The sequence below is a fragment of the Ranitomeya variabilis genome, chromosome 2, assembly GCF_051348905.1.
Source record: "Ranitomeya variabilis isolate aRanVar5 chromosome 2, aRanVar5.hap1, whole genome shotgun sequence".
Lineage (NCBI taxonomy): Eukaryota > Metazoa > Chordata > Amphibia > Anura > Dendrobatidae > Ranitomeya > Ranitomeya variabilis.
In genome coordinates, this window is record NC_135233.1 from 155,887,197 (window position 1) to 155,902,913 (window position 15,717).

A 15,717-nucleotide genomic window follows, 5' to 3' on the forward strand; every position below is an offset into this window, starting at 1 on the left:
TCATATCGATCCCAAAATGCTTGAAAAACGTTATATCCCTGCAAAAAGTAATCCACACACAGAAAAAATGAAATTGTTTCGGGTCTCGGAAAATAGAGATACAACCCCCAAAAATTTTTTTTTAAAACTCTTGATTTTTTTTTCACCATTGAAATAAAGGAAAAACTGGACATGTTGGGTATCACCGTAATAGTGCCAATGTGCAGGATCTTTTACCACACAATGTACACTGTAAAAACAATTCCCAAAAACAATGCCAGAATTGTGTCTTTTTCACATTTTCTCCCCACTTGGATTTTTTTCCCATTTTCTAGTACGCTATGTGGTAATATGAATGGTGTCATTCAGTACAACTCATCCCGTAAAAAACAAGTCCTCATATGTCTATATGGACACAAAAATAAGAAATGTCTGTCTGAGACAAAGGTGAGGAAAAAATGAAAATGTAAAAACGGAAATTGGCCGCATTGTGAAGGGGTTAATGACCGTCAATATCTTATTTTGCTGAGCTGAGATATTCTCTTTAATCCTACTTGCACTCTGAGATTCTGATTGTGTGGCCTCAGAGTCTGCCAGCTATAGTGTTCAGGCATTAGAAACATTTTAGTGGTAAAAATATTCTTAATTACTATAATTCCATTTTGCAATAATTTCTGAAGAACACCTGAAGGGTTAAAAAACTACCTGACAGCCGTTTTGGGTATGTTGAGGGGTGATGTTTTTAAAATATAATTTCTTTTGTGGGTTTTCCAATATATATACGGTAGGTCCCCCAATGTCACTTGAAAACTGCATAGATCTTCAAAAAATAAGTTTTTTTTATTTCTTTGACAAAAATGTGAAAATTTGCTGATAAATTTTTAATTTTTAAAACTTCTAAAAATATTTAACAAAATTAAAGGATATTTGTGAAATGGTGTAAATGTAGACATAACTATTTTGTGTGATATGACTATTTTGATCAATGAAGATATGAAGAATTCATGGATTCTTTCTGCACTGCCGATTATTGAAGACATCAGTTATCGGGAATTTATTAAACATGCAGTTTTTTTTCAATGTGTTTTGAATTGACATGCACTTCTTCCTCAGGAATCCACAAATTCTCCATATCTTCATTTCATTGGTTTGGCTACCTATAGATCTGCCGCAGCTGATAAACTCTTAAAAAATGCATTAATTAATGGTTTAGATTACCACAGTCTGATAATTATTTTATTTGTTTGTCGTAAAAATCCCTATTTGCGCTATTTTCTCCCCAGTGTGCTACCTGGATCAATTATATAAACATTCAAAGTTTGAAAATGCATAATTCTTTTACATTTTTGTCAAATTTTTGATATTTTCATAAATAAACACTTTGGGACTTATCATAAAATTTACCACTATTATAAAGTACAACGTGACACAAAAATATAATCTCAGAATCGCCGGGATATGTTGAAACATTCCAGAGTTTTTGCCACAGAAATGTGACATGTTAGATTTGAAAATTTTGCCCTGGTCACAAAGGGCTAATAAGAAGAGCATGCAACAGTCATCGCTGTTACAGGAAGATCCTGTGTAACATCACTGACATTTGCCATGGACTCAATGTAGCACATACTACCGTATTACATTCTATGTCGAAAAGAGGTGAAATAATATTTCTGATCATTGTATTTGGGCAGTAAAGATTTATTACACCACAATTTAAAAGTTCCGGTTGTATTCTGATATACATATTGTAGATATAAAAGTAGCAGAGAGAAAATCTATTACACAAATAGGTAAATGTAAGATTCTAATAGAACATTTCCTGTTGAACACATTAACAGGATTCTACATTGAATGCTGAAAACAAACAGAAGCTGAACAGTTATGTTGTTGCATGTAGCATTGGAAACATTTCTATTCAGGACCTTACAGATCCAGTCAAGATAACTGTTAAACACAAGAGCAGTCAAGTAAGTAATGTTCACCTTTTCTGAGATTCTAAATTAGAATTTGTTGGAAAAAATAAAATTCAAAATAGGAGATTAGTAGAATTTTTGAATGTGTTCTTAAGAGTGTTTTTGATACAACTTGGCTTGTATAGAAAGCAGTAAGGCTACGTCCCCACGGTCAGTAATTGGCAGCGCTTTGGACACATGTCTGCTGCATCCAAAGTGCCGACGACTTTTGAACGCTGGTGATTCCGAATGTGTTCATTGAACCGTGCGGAATCACAGCGTCCAATACATTGTATGGGTAAAATTTATCTTGCAGAAACTCACGTCTCCACAAGATATGTTGGCATATACAGTCTGGATAGACACGCCGCATGTCCATCTCCGGAGGTAAACTGTGGGCGTCGGTGCACACATAAAAGATATGGGATTTCTTGAAATCTGTAACATCTGGATGCTGTGGATTGGATGCTGCGGATGTATGTAGCATCCAACCCGCAATGTTTACTGACCGTGGGAACATACCCTAAGGATTCCTGCAGAAAAGCTTCTGCTATTAGCTAAAATCAGGAGCCAGTTATAACTAATCCCTGGGGTATCATATTTTTACTGGGGGATCAGACTGCAATGTGGGGTGCCAAAACAGTTCTTCTTAAAAAAAAAATTGCCAACTCCAAAAATAAAAGCAGTTCAACTTTACTGAAGACAGTTCAACTAGTGTTGAGCATTCCGATACCGCAAGTATCGGGTATCGGCCGATACTTGCGGTATCGGAATTCCGATACCGAGATCCGATACTTTTGTAGTATCGGGAATCGGTATCGGATCCATATTACTGTGTAAAATAAAGAATTAAAATAAAAAATATTGATATACTCACCTCTCCGGAGGCCCCTGGACATCACCGCTGGTAACCGGCAGCCTTCTTTGCTTAAAATGAGCGCGTTTAGGGCCTTCCATGACGTCACGGCTTCTGATTGGTCGCGTGCCGCTCATGTGACCGCCACGCGACCAATCACAAGCCGTGATGTCATTCTCAGGCCCTAAACTCCTCATTCTAGGAATTTAGGACCTGAGAATGATGTCACGGCTTGTGATTGGTTGCGTGGCGGTCACATGAGCGGCACGTGACCAATCAGAAGCCGTGACGTCATGGAAGGCCCTAAACGCGCTCATTTTAAGCAAAGAAGGCTGCCGGTTACCAGCGGTGATGTCCAGGGGCCTCCGGAGAGGTGAGTATATCAATATTTTTTATTTAAATTCTTTATTTTACACAGTAATATGGATCCCAGGGCCTGAAGGAGAGTTTCCTCTCCTTCAGACCCTGGGAACCATCAGGATACCTTTCGATACTTGGTGTCCCATTGACTTGTATTGGTATTGGGTATCGGTATCGGCGATATCCGATACTTTTCGGGTATCGGCCGATACTATCCGATACCGATACTTTCAAGTATCGAACGGTATCGCTCAACACTAAGTTCAACACAACAGTTGTACTTAGTATACTGAGGGATATTTGAGTAGTACCTCACTAAAGTAGTAGTCCTTAAAAAAACAACAGGACAGAATGCATGCGTAATCGATAGACTGAAAATGAAAATACACCACACAGTGATCAGGGGACTCTAGATATGCTGTATATCATTTGGTCAGTTTAGACTTTACTTAGCAAAACATCTTGTTAAATGTCTCTTCTTCTTTCAGGAACATGGAGATCCAACCTGTGTTTTCTGGGATATAAACAAAAATGGTATGGTGCACATTATTGTTTTCTGTACCTGTTCTAACTTCCTTTTAAGAGCCATACATGTCCTCAGTTTGTATAAATATGCTAACATGGTGATTGCACTAATGTTTAAAATCCAACCTCATAAATGCTTATAATTATTTGAATGCCTCTCACATACTATATACATATATGTTACATTGTTTTCGATTGTGAATACTTTTATACCCAAAAATGACAAAAGTATTCTCGGAGTGATACCTTTATTGGCTAACCAGAAAAAATATATTTCCAAGCTTTCTGAGCACAGTGGCTCCTTCTTCAGGCAGGTTTACAAATGAATTAAAAAGATAAGAGCACAAGGTTTGCGAAATATTACGGATGTACATTAGATCATAAGGTGGAAGGGCTGATGCCTCCTAAAGATAAGCTAAGGAAATCAAATTATGCATTTTGTTATAAATGTAGAGGCGGTCGGAATTTTCTCTTAGTTATCTGGAGTCCGCCTGGTGGAGGTGTGAGTTGTGTCCATGTAGTGAGTCATAAATCCAAGTGTTAAATTGAGTCCAATTGTCAAGGAATTGAGCATCTTTATCAGTTTGTATTCCCAAACTCTTCTCTCTCTGCTGTCCTTAAAATGACCTTTTAGTATTAAGACTTTTAAACACTTCATACAGTGTCCAGATCCAGAGAAATGTCCAGCATGTCCAGCTCAATATAAGTACACTCAGGCCACTTGGTAAACTGCATCATGTACACCACATTGGAGAAGGTACAGAAAATAATTCCTTGGTCTTATACTCTTGATTTGTGTTTGGTTTGTGGACTGTATTTCTTGATACTATATGAGTACAAGTTTTGCATTTTATATTGTTACATAGGAATGTGCCTATCACAGGTGGTGATAAGGTAATTTAAGTTAGGAGGCTGTAAGTAAGAGAGAAGTGGTAGTTCTGGGAATACTTCTTTTAGTCTGTGGTTTCTGTGGAACATGGGTTGGAGATCAGCACCAATTTTCCTTGGGATGCTCATGTGGGGGTTGTATGTGACCACAAGAGGCACCTTGTTGTGTTCCCTTTGAATGTAATCCAGGAGGCTGCTTCTTGGGAGTCTTGTAGTTCTGTGGATCTGCTCATCTATTACCAGCGGATGTATCCTTGTTTGTAATAATGTTTTCCTCAGTGATAGCTACTGTAGTTTTCAATCCTTACTGTCTGAACAGATTTGAATGTACCTCAGAGCTTGACTGTAGGTAAAGGGTTTTTTGTGTGTCTTGGATGAAAGCTGATCCATTTAAGATACACCGGACGTCCTGTGGGCTTATGGCAAATTCATTTTTGTATGGTTTTGTCCTTGATATATATGGTTGTGTCCAGAAAATGTATTTGGGACTTTGAGAAGTTGAGGGTGAGTTGGTGGTTGATCGAACTTGCTGAAGCTATTGTGGAAGGTCACCAGATCATATTTTGAGTCTGTCCAGATTATTAGCAGATCATCAATGTAGAGGAAGTATGCAAGAGGTTTAATAGAGCAAGGCAATAGCTCCTCCTCTAGTTTAGCCATAAATAGGTTAGCACATTGTTTGGACATTATGCTTCCCATGGCGCTGCCCATGCACTGTTAGTATAAATTGTTCCAAAAGGAGAAATAGTTGTTACGGAGCACAAATATGATAAACTGCAGAGTTGGTTGAATTGTAATTTTGAAGGAAATATTTGTAAGTGCAATCCCATCCTCATGAGGAATGTTGGAATATGTGTCCTCAGGAGGAAGGATCACGGCTGTCAATCTGCATAGAATATCCATGGTGTCCTGATATAGCTGGGTGTGTGCCTCACCAAGAGTTTCAGAATGTATGATTTTCTGCAGCGCATAAAAAATCTCTTGTCCCTTAAGCGTTCTTGAAGTTATAATGAACAAATTGTTTTCAACCCCCTGCCCACCTCCCCACCTCCCCCAGAAAACTGCTAGTTTGCAGCAATTTCGCAAAGGTTTTTAAAAAGAAAAAACATACCAAACGTTAACCGTACAGTGTATGTGAAACACATAGCCAAAATAATTTCAGATTTCTATGTATACATAGTTGAATCTTTAAGAATGCACAAAAATGGTAGTCATTCATGGCTATGAATAATCTTAAGCTTAAGGGGAACCTGACACCTCATTTGTGCCACAGAAACTGTTGGCAGCATGAATCAGATCCTAGCTGCATTATTGCAGACAGGTATGTCTTTCTCTGTAATGCTGGAGTGTTTCAGATGCAAATACACCTGGCTCCAATCTGGAAATCAGGCTCTTTTTCATAGTGCCAGCATGAATCAGGTGTCAGGTTCCTTTTAAACTTAAAGGGAACCTGTCACCAGGTTTGGCCGATACGAGTTACGGCTACCCCCTTTTAGGGCTTATATGCAGCATTCTATAATGCTATATACAAGCCCCCATTCTGACATGTAAGAGAAGAAAAATAACTTTTATTATACTCACCTGTCCGGTCCTATGGGCATCGCTGGTCTTGGTCTGGCGCATACCGTCATCTTACGATCCCCGTCCTCCTGCTTGCTTCATGTGGATAACGCATCATTGGGTCATCCACACACGCTCCCTGGAATCGTGCTCCTGTGCAGGCGTGCTTTTCTGTCCTGTTGAGGGCAGAGCAAAGTACTGCAGTGCGCAGGCTCCGGGAAAGGTCTGAGAGGGCCAGCGCCTGCGCACTGCAGGACTTTGCTCTGCCCTCAACAGGGCAGAAAAGTATGCCTGCACAGGAGCACTATTCCAGGGAGCGTGTGTATATGACCCAGAGACACGTTATCCACATGAAGCAAGCAGGAGGACGAGGATCGTAAGATGATGGGAGGCGCCGGACCAAAACCAGCGACACCCATCGGACCTGTCCGCCCCCCAGATAAGTATAATAAAAGTTATTTTTCTTCTCTTACAGGTCTGATTGGGGGCTTATATACAGCATTATAGAATGCTGTATATGAGCCCAGAAAAACTGTGGCCATTTCTCGTATCTGCCAAACCAGGTGACAAGTTCCCTTTAAGTTTAAGGTTCTTGCAAGTTCAATTCTTTGGCAAAAACAACTCAAGGAACCCAAATATCTACATGTATTGTTAAACTGGATGCTCAGCCATATTCCAAAAAAATCCCACAAAAATTTCAAAGTTAAAATTAGTTAAGAACCCATCAAATAATAGGATGAGCCAAACGCAGAAAAGAAACAATACTCAATCGCTCACTTAAAAAAAAAAAAATCCTTGAAAAAGCAGCAGCACTATCACTGAAAATACTGTACAATAACATTGGCACTAGAGACCACAGATCCAGTGGGCAAGTTGCTTCGTCTTATTATACACTTGAAACAGCTGTGATTATGAAAACTTTCACACTGTTGAGGCTATTGTGCTCTGTATCTGTAGCTAAAGATTTTATTTTACAAAGTACATGTTAGTTTTGATCTTTTGTAACTATGAGTTTCTAGTAATTGAATGCGTGTTGATACATGATGCTTGTACAATAAAATATGGATATATGTTTGAGAGCAGTAGTCCCTCCAATTGTCATATTAGCCAATGATTTTTGTTAAATATTGTGTTAGATCAGCCTAACAGTACCCTTGCTTTGGGTAAGATATTGGCACTAGATTTTCAATGTACTCTATTGATTACAAATTTTATAAAGCATTTCTGTTTTATAAAATATTATGGATAGCTAATATAAATACCCGGTTAATAGTGGTGTAAAAATATATACCTTACTTTAATCAGCAAAATTACAATATAGAATTCTAAAAATAAATCCATGATCTAACTTTTTTTTTATTTCACTTATTAAGTCCTTTCACATCCCATTATCATATGGTTAATAATCATCCATTTTATTAAATATCATTATTCTCTTTGCAACCCAATGTCTAAGGTGTAAGGAAGTGATTAAATCAACTAAACTCTGAATATCCGCCAGGGAAATGGACAGTTTATTCTTTACTACTTAGTATAAAGAATGCTGTGCTTAACATAAATATAATAAAATCTGTAACAATAACATAAGATATGATCCTTGTTTCTTTATGTAACTTTCACAATCTTGTTTTCTCAGTTGTAACAAATCCTTAACGACTGATTATTCATTCTTACTTTTCAACAGCTGGCAATGGTGGCTGGAGCCAATCTGGCTGCAGGGTACTGATAAATGAATCCAATGCGAATGAGACTGTCTGTCTATGCAATCACCTCACACATTTTGGTATTCTGATGGTAAGTGTGTCCATGAATCTTTTTTTTAATAATTTTTCCATAAATATTAATTATTATTCATATAATTAAGATGTTAAAAATTGTTTATTTTGAGAATATATTACATTATCTTTACTTTTTATTTTCTTCCAGTAAACGTAGACTTATATTGTGCGTTTTCCTTTGAAGTCATATGGAATTTAAGAGAATTTTTTAAAAAGTAGACACAAGTTGTCTCAAATGTCCACCAATATAACAGATTTATTTTCATTAAATATTTTATGTCATTTAGGATTTCATTGTATATTTCGATGCTATTTTTCACCAGTTATTTGTGTTTGAAAGAGTGTGTTTGTGTGTATGTATATGTCTGTATGTGTCTGTGCATGTGTGTATGTACAGTATGTACTGTATGTATGTATGTATGTGTCTGTGTGTATATATGTGTGAGCATGTGGTACATATGTGTATATGTTATGTATACCTGTGTTTGTGTTTGCATGTATGTGTGTGCGCATATTTGTGTATGTGTTTTGTTCGCATGTGTATACGTGTGTAAACCTAATAAATTATAAATAGTATGTGTATGTATACATGTATGTCTGTGTGTGTATATACTGTATGTATACTGTATGTATGTATGTGTCTGTATATGTATGTGCATGTATATATGTGCCTTATTTTTCCAATTATAAGATGCACTGGACCATAAGACACACCAGACCATAAGAGGCGCCGCAAATTTTGAGGAGGAAAATAGGAAAACTTTTTTTTTAAAGTCTTACAGTCTGCCTTTACGTTAGCTTACTTTGGGGGGAGGGCGGCTGATATGGAGCAAGATCCCAGAAGGCAGGGTCACTGCTGCAGGAAGCTGGAGGTGGTAGAAGTGGGGTGAAGCTGTGGGAGGGAGTGTTCAGCGGTTAGAGGCTGTGGTGGGCTCTGGGCTTTCAGAAAATATTGGCGGAATCTCCGCACTTCACATTGCTTTCACTGTGGTGGACTTTGGAAAAATGGCCACCAAAGGCAGCACATGCGCAGATTGAGATCTCAGGAGCCAAGATCTCAGGAGCTGAGATTTCAATCTGTGCATATGACACCTCTGGCAGCCATTTTCCTGAAGTCCACCAGAGTCAAATTGATGGGAAGTGTCGGGATTCAGCTGACATTTTGTGAATGCCCGGTGTCCGTTGCAGCTTCGCACCACTAAACACCTTCTCCTCCCAGCCCGGGCCCACAGCATCGCCCCACTCCTGCCACTGCAGTCAGCTTCCTGCAGCAGCTATCTTGTACCACGCTCTACCGCATCCTCCCTCCCCACCAGAAAGCTACATTAGGATTATAAAACGCACCCCCATTTTTCCCATTGTGAGGCAAAGAAGTGCGTCTTATAATCTGAAAAATGCTCTATGTATGTCTGTGTCTGTGTTTGTATGTATGTATGTCTGCATTTGTAAATGTTTTTGCACTGTTTTTAAATAAAAAAATATCATGCAAGAAAAATGTGTTTATGTACCGTATATATATATATCATTTACAGGACCTTCAGAGAACTCAACAATATATAGACCCTCAGAATGAAAAAATACTTACATTCATTACATATATTGGCTGTGGAATATCTGCCATATGTACAGCTGCCACACTTCTAACATACATTGCATTTGAGTAAGTATTTGTATCCAAACATTGTGACATTTATTATTATTATTATTATTATTATTATTATTGTTTTTTTAATAAATGTAAAAATAATCACATGGAAATGGAAAGTGCCAAATTTATTTCAAATAGTTTATTAACTGGTGCTCGGTTTTGGAGTTTGGCCCTCCACAACTGCATCCTCCAAATAAAACTGCACAATTTTGTGGTAAATGTACATGCCATTCCAATATCTGGTCACTTTGTGGCCATTACTTATTAACTTACCCATTACAGGACATTGCATTATGCCACCTCTGGGATCACCACCTGTTGGGTGAATGGAATCCAGCCCATCATGTCTGCATCTTCCATATACAGTACTTCAGTGGAGATGCAACTGCACACAAATGCAGCTAGCTTTCCATTCCAATGTACTGTATGTTGAATGCTTTGACTGAAAATTTTGAGAATAAGGGTCAAGTAACATTTGCACATAGTTGTAGAGTTGGCTCCAAGAATTAGTGTAACTTGTGGGCCCTTGGTACCCTAGTCAGATGCTGGTTGTAATGGTAACATCTTTGCAGTACTGCACGTGCCATCTCATTGATTACCTATTAGAAATATTGTTGGCTAATTGCAGCAATGAACAGACATCTTTCAATTGTAGCACAAATGTTCTGTTATGCTGCAATTTGTATCTGATTCATAAACCACCAAATGTGGAGTCCTAGCCTCTCTGAATGGCATAGTCTAGTTTCCGCCTCTAGCCAGTCGCTATACTCCACACCTATCTGCTTTGTAAAATCTGACAATTTTTTTTTTCACCAGAAAAATCAGACGTGATTACCCTTCGAAAATTTTGATGAACCTGAGCACTGCTTTGCTTTTCCTGAACCTTTTCTTCCTCTTGGATGGCTGGTTGGCTTCCTTCGATATTAATGAGCTCTGCATAGCTGTGGCAGCAGTACTTCATTTTTTTCTTTTAGCTTCATTCACTTGGATGGGATTAGAGGCTGTACACATGTACATAGCACTTGTAAAAGTTTTCAATACGTATATCCGAAGATATATATTAAAATTCTGCATTATCGGTTGGGGTAAGTTATCTAGAAGACATTGTGTATCAGTCTATTGATATTGGCACCCTGATTGTATCACATGCGTTGTTATAATCAATGGAAATGCAAAATCAATCTTAAAATTTACCCAATGGAATTTTTTGTACATGTATGTAATTCATTGGAATTTTTACCTGGTTGTGGCAGACAAACGAAAATTATACCTAGACTAGTGTTGAGTGATACCTTCCGATACTCAAAGGTATCGGTATCGGATGGTATCGGCCAATATCCAAAAAATGTCGGATATCGCCGATACCGATACCCGATACCAATGCAAGTCAATGGGACACAAGTATCGGAAGGTATCCTGGATGGTTCCCAGGGTCTGGAGGAGAGGAAACTCTCCTTCAGGCCCTGGAATCCATATTCATGTAAAAAATAGAGAATTAAAATAAAAAATATGGATATACTCACCCGTCCGGCGGCCCCTGGACCTTACCGATGTAACCGGCAGCCTCCGTTCCTAAGAATGAGGAGTTTAGGACCTTCGATGACATCGCGGCTTGTGATTGGTCGCGTGACCACTCATGTGACCGCTCACGCGACCAATCACAAGCTGCGACGTCATCGCAGGTCCTAAACTCCTCATTCTTAGGAACGGAGGCTGCCGGTTATATCGGTAAGGTCCAGGGGCCGCCGGACGGGTGAGTATATCCATATTTTTTATTTTAATTCTTTATTTTTTACATGAATATGGATCCCAGGGCCTGAAGGAGAGTCTCCTCTCCTCCAGACCCTGGGAACCATACACTGGGAACTTCCGATTCCGATTTCCGATATCACAAAAATATCGGAACTCAGTTTCGGAATTCCGATACAGCAAATATCGGCCGATACCCGATACTTGCGGTATCGGAATGCTCAACACTAACCTAGACATATTCAGCCCCTACAAGTTTACATTACATAGAGGCACTCTGTGTCCAGAAGTGATACCTTGTTATTAGGTTGTACACAATCCTCAGATCAGAAACCATGTTCATTTTAAATAGTCATACCCTCCATAATATATTAAGGGAGGCTAAAGTAGCCAGGGACACTCTCACAGACATGATTAATACAAGAAAGAATAAGGAGTACAAAATGTCCCAAGGATAAAATTAAAAATTTATACAAAACACATACCATACAAACACAAGACATAATAAATATAATGATATATAAAGCAATTTAGTGAAAGCCAGGTGTAAAACACCAAGATCCCGAGTACTAGTGGAAGGGAGGGCAGAGAATGAAGGCTATCAAGAGAAAGTGCAAGTGCGACCCAAATAGGGCTGTTCCCTTGTAAATATCAGTCAGTCAAGAGAAAGACGTAGCACCCAGATAAGAAAGTCACTTAATGTTCCTTAAAGATCACTTAATATCAATTAGCTCATACAGAGCAGTCAAACATATAATGGGTACTAAAAACCAATCCCAAAAAGGTCAACTGAGACCAACTAATGAAAAAGGTATGTATCCCTTTAAGGGAACCCAAATGCGTGCAATGAGTCAAAAACTATCCTTACCCATATTTCTTTCCACCTGGGGACCTAGCGCAGCAGCCCCAATGCACATTTTGTGCGGGTTTCTTCGGGGGGCTGTGGCTAAAGGTGTACTATCTTGCCTTTAAATACTAAATCCCGACCGTCAGAACTGTATCGGCGCATGCGCGGCATGTCACTGAACCGCGACCGCGTCACATCCGGCCTCAACACGTGCAATCAGGTGGGGAAAACCCCCTCAGATGTCATATACCCAGAATGCACCAGTTAAAGAGACATTCAGTGACGCGGCCCAGGAACGCGCGCATCACGCATGCGCACCAGAAATCAGACCCAACGTAAGTATACCATAGTGAAAATGGAAATGAATAATTAAAAATTGGGGCATATTCACTCAGAGTGCATAACAATAAATATATAGATAATTAAATAGTGGCATGTAGTAAACGGGATCAATAATCAAAACCCAGTCAAAGGTACGCCCATTTTGGGGCAAAGATTTGTAGAAATATATACATTAGAAAGACTCTACTACTCTACTATTGGTAATTTAAAGTCACAGTGCAAAATAAACCATAAAAGTGACAGTGCATAAAAACAAAAATTTGAATAATATAAAAAATCAATTTATCTACTATATAATTGTCTAAGGGTAGTTCCGTCTGTCTGTCCTTCTGTCTGTCTGTCTGTCATGGATACTCATTAGTCGCGGCCTCTTTCTGTCATGTAATCCAAGTCGCTGATTGGTCATGGCAAAACAGCCACGACCAATCAGGGACAGGCACAGTCCGGCGGAAAAATGGCCGCTCCTTCCTCCCCGCAGTCAGTGCCCACTCCATAATCCCCTCCAGTCTGCCCTCACACAGGGTAAATGGCAGCGGTAACGGATTAACCGCGTTATGCTGCAGTGTAATGCACTCCGTTACCACTGCTATTAACCCTGTGTGACCAACTTTTTACTATTCATGCTGCCTATGCAGCATGAATAGTAAAACGATCTAATGTTAAAAATAATAATAATAAAAAAAAAATCGTTATATACACACCGTCCGTCGGCCCCCGGATTGACAACAGGCATTTCCCGCTTGCGACGCTTCGGTAACCGCTCCATGCTGCGATCTCGCGAGATGATGACGTAGCGGACTCGCGAGACCGCTACGTCATCATCTCGCAAGACCACAATGCACTCTTGAGACCGGAGCGCACGAGCAGCGTCAGTAACCGCTTCGCTTGGATCCGGGGGCTCCGGAAGGTGATAGTATATAACTATTTTTTATTTTATTTATTTTTGTTAACAGGGATATGATGCCCACATTGCTATATACTACGTGGGCTGGGCAATATACTACATGGGCAGGGCAATATACTACGTGGCTGGGCAATATACTACATGGGCTGTGCTATATACTACGTCGCTGGGCAATATACTACATGGGCTGGGCAATATACTACATGGGCTGGGCAATATACTACGTGGGCTGCGCAATGTACTACGTGACTATACAACGTGGGCTGTGCAATATACAATGTGGGCTGTGCTATATACTATGTGGGCTGCGCAATGTACAATCTGGGCTGCGCAATGTCCTACATGGGCTGCGCAATATACAACATGGGCTGCGCAATATACCACGTGGGCTGCGCAATGTACTATGTGGGCTGTGCAATGTACTGCGTGGGCTGCGCAATGTACTGCGTGGGCTGCGCAATGTACTGCATGGGCTGCGCAATGTACTGCGTGGCTGTGCAATATACTACATGGGCTGCGCAATATACAATGTGGGCTGTGCTATATACTATGTGGGCTGCGCAATGTACAATCTGGGCTGCGCAATGTCCTACGTGGGCTGCTGTTGTGAATTAGACTTTTTTGGCTCCCTCTTGTGGTCACTAGTGATATGACTCTGGGATTGTCTTTCCTCAGTTTGGCACCCACCTGGGTCGTTAGTCCAGGGGTGTTGCTATATAAACTTCCTGGATTCTCAGTCCAGTGCCTGGCATCGTTGTAATCAGTTCCTTTCTGTTTGCTCCTGTCTGCTGGTCCTGGTTCTTGCAAAATTAAGCTAAGTCCTGCTTCTTGTTTTTTGGTTATTTGCATTGCTCTTATTTTTGTCCAGCTTGTACTAAATGTGATTCCTGATTTTGCTGGAAGCTCTAGGGGGCTGGTGTTCTCCCCCCGGGCCGTTAGACGGTTCGGGGGTTCTTGAATATCCAGCGTGGAAATTTTGATAGGGTTTTTGCTGACCGTATAAGTCATCTTACTATATTCTGCTATTAGTCAGTGGGCCTCTCTTTGCTAAATATCTAGTTCATTCTTACGTTTGTCTTTTCTCCTTACCTCACCGTTATTATTTGTTGGGGGCTTGTATCCTACTTTTGGGGTCTTTTCTCTGGAGGCAAGAAAGGTCTATCTTTTCCCTTCTAGGGTTAGTTAGTTCTCCGGCTGGTGCGAGACGTCTAGAACCAACGTAGGCTCGTTCCCCGGCTGCTGCTATTTGTGGTGCTAGGATTAGATATACTGTCAGCCCAGTTACCACTGCCCTATGAGCTGGTTTTTTATGTTTGCAGACTTGGTATGTACTTTTGAGACCCTCTGCCATTGGGCTCACAACAGGCTGCGCAATATACAACGTGGGCTGCGCAATGTACTACGTGGGCTGCGCAATGTACTACGTGGGCTGCGCAATGTACTATGTGGGCTGCGCAATGTACTATGTGGGCTGCGCAATGTACTGCGTGGGCTGCGCAATGTACTGCGTGGGCTGCTCAATTTACTGCGTGGGCTGCGCAATGTACTGCGTGGCTGTGCAATATACTACGTGGGCTGTGCTATACACTACGCATACATATTCTAGAATACCCGATGCATTAGAATCGGGGCACCATCTAGTCTATATATATATATATATATATATATATATATATATATATATATAATTGTCTAAGGGGTACTTCCATCTTTCTGTCGGCAACTTCCATCACGGATATTCATTCGCTGATTGGTCTCGCCAGCTGCCTGTCATGGCTGTTGCGACCAATCAGCGACGGGCACAGTCTGATTAGTCCCTCCCTACTCCCCTGCAGTCACTGCCCGGCGCCCGCTCCATACTCCCTGCAGTCATGGCTCACACAGGGTTAATGCCAGTGGTAACGGACCGCGTTATGCCGTGGGTAACTCACTCCATTACCGCCGCTATTAACCCTGTGTGACCAAGTTTTTACTATTGAGGCTGCCTATGCAGCCTAAATAGTAAAAACATCTAATGTTAAAAATAATTTTAAAAAATAACAAATCATTATATGCTCACCTTCCGCCGCCTTTCCGACGTTCCGGTGACCGGTCCATGCAAGCGGCAGGTTCCGGTGCTAAGGTTGGTGTGCGACAAGGACCTGCCATGACGTCACGATCATGTGACCGTGATGTCATCACAGGCCCTGTGCACCTGTGCGAGAAGGACCTGCCGTGACGTCACGGTCATGTGACCGCGATGTCATCACACCCTCAGACCGGAAGCTGCAGCCTGAACCGAACACAGGCGACAGAACTACAAGGGGCCCCTCGGAAGGCGAGTATATGT

At 40.5% G+C, this 15,717-nt stretch overlaps 1 protein-coding gene across 5 annotated transcripts in view; it reads left to right on the forward strand.

Annotated features, from left to right (window-relative positions):
- ADGRG6 (adhesion G protein-coupled receptor G6) overlaps nucleotides 1-15,717 on the forward strand; it is a 212,109-nt gene that overhangs the window by 173,928 nt on the left and 22,464 nt on the right. For all 5 annotated transcript variants that reach the window (XM_077283104.1, XM_077283103.1, XM_077283105.1 and 2 more), the window contains 5 exons: nucleotides 1,818-1,946; nucleotides 3,636-3,681; nucleotides 7,805-7,914; nucleotides 9,431-9,558; nucleotides 10,363-10,631. In XM_077283104.1, the coding sequence (XP_077139219.1) occupies nucleotides 1,818-1,946; nucleotides 3,636-3,681; nucleotides 7,805-7,914; nucleotides 9,431-9,558; nucleotides 10,363-10,631 (682 nt within the window). The remainder of the gene's footprint in view (nucleotides 1-1,817; nucleotides 1,947-3,635; nucleotides 3,682-7,804; nucleotides 7,915-9,430; nucleotides 9,559-10,362; nucleotides 10,632-15,717) is intronic.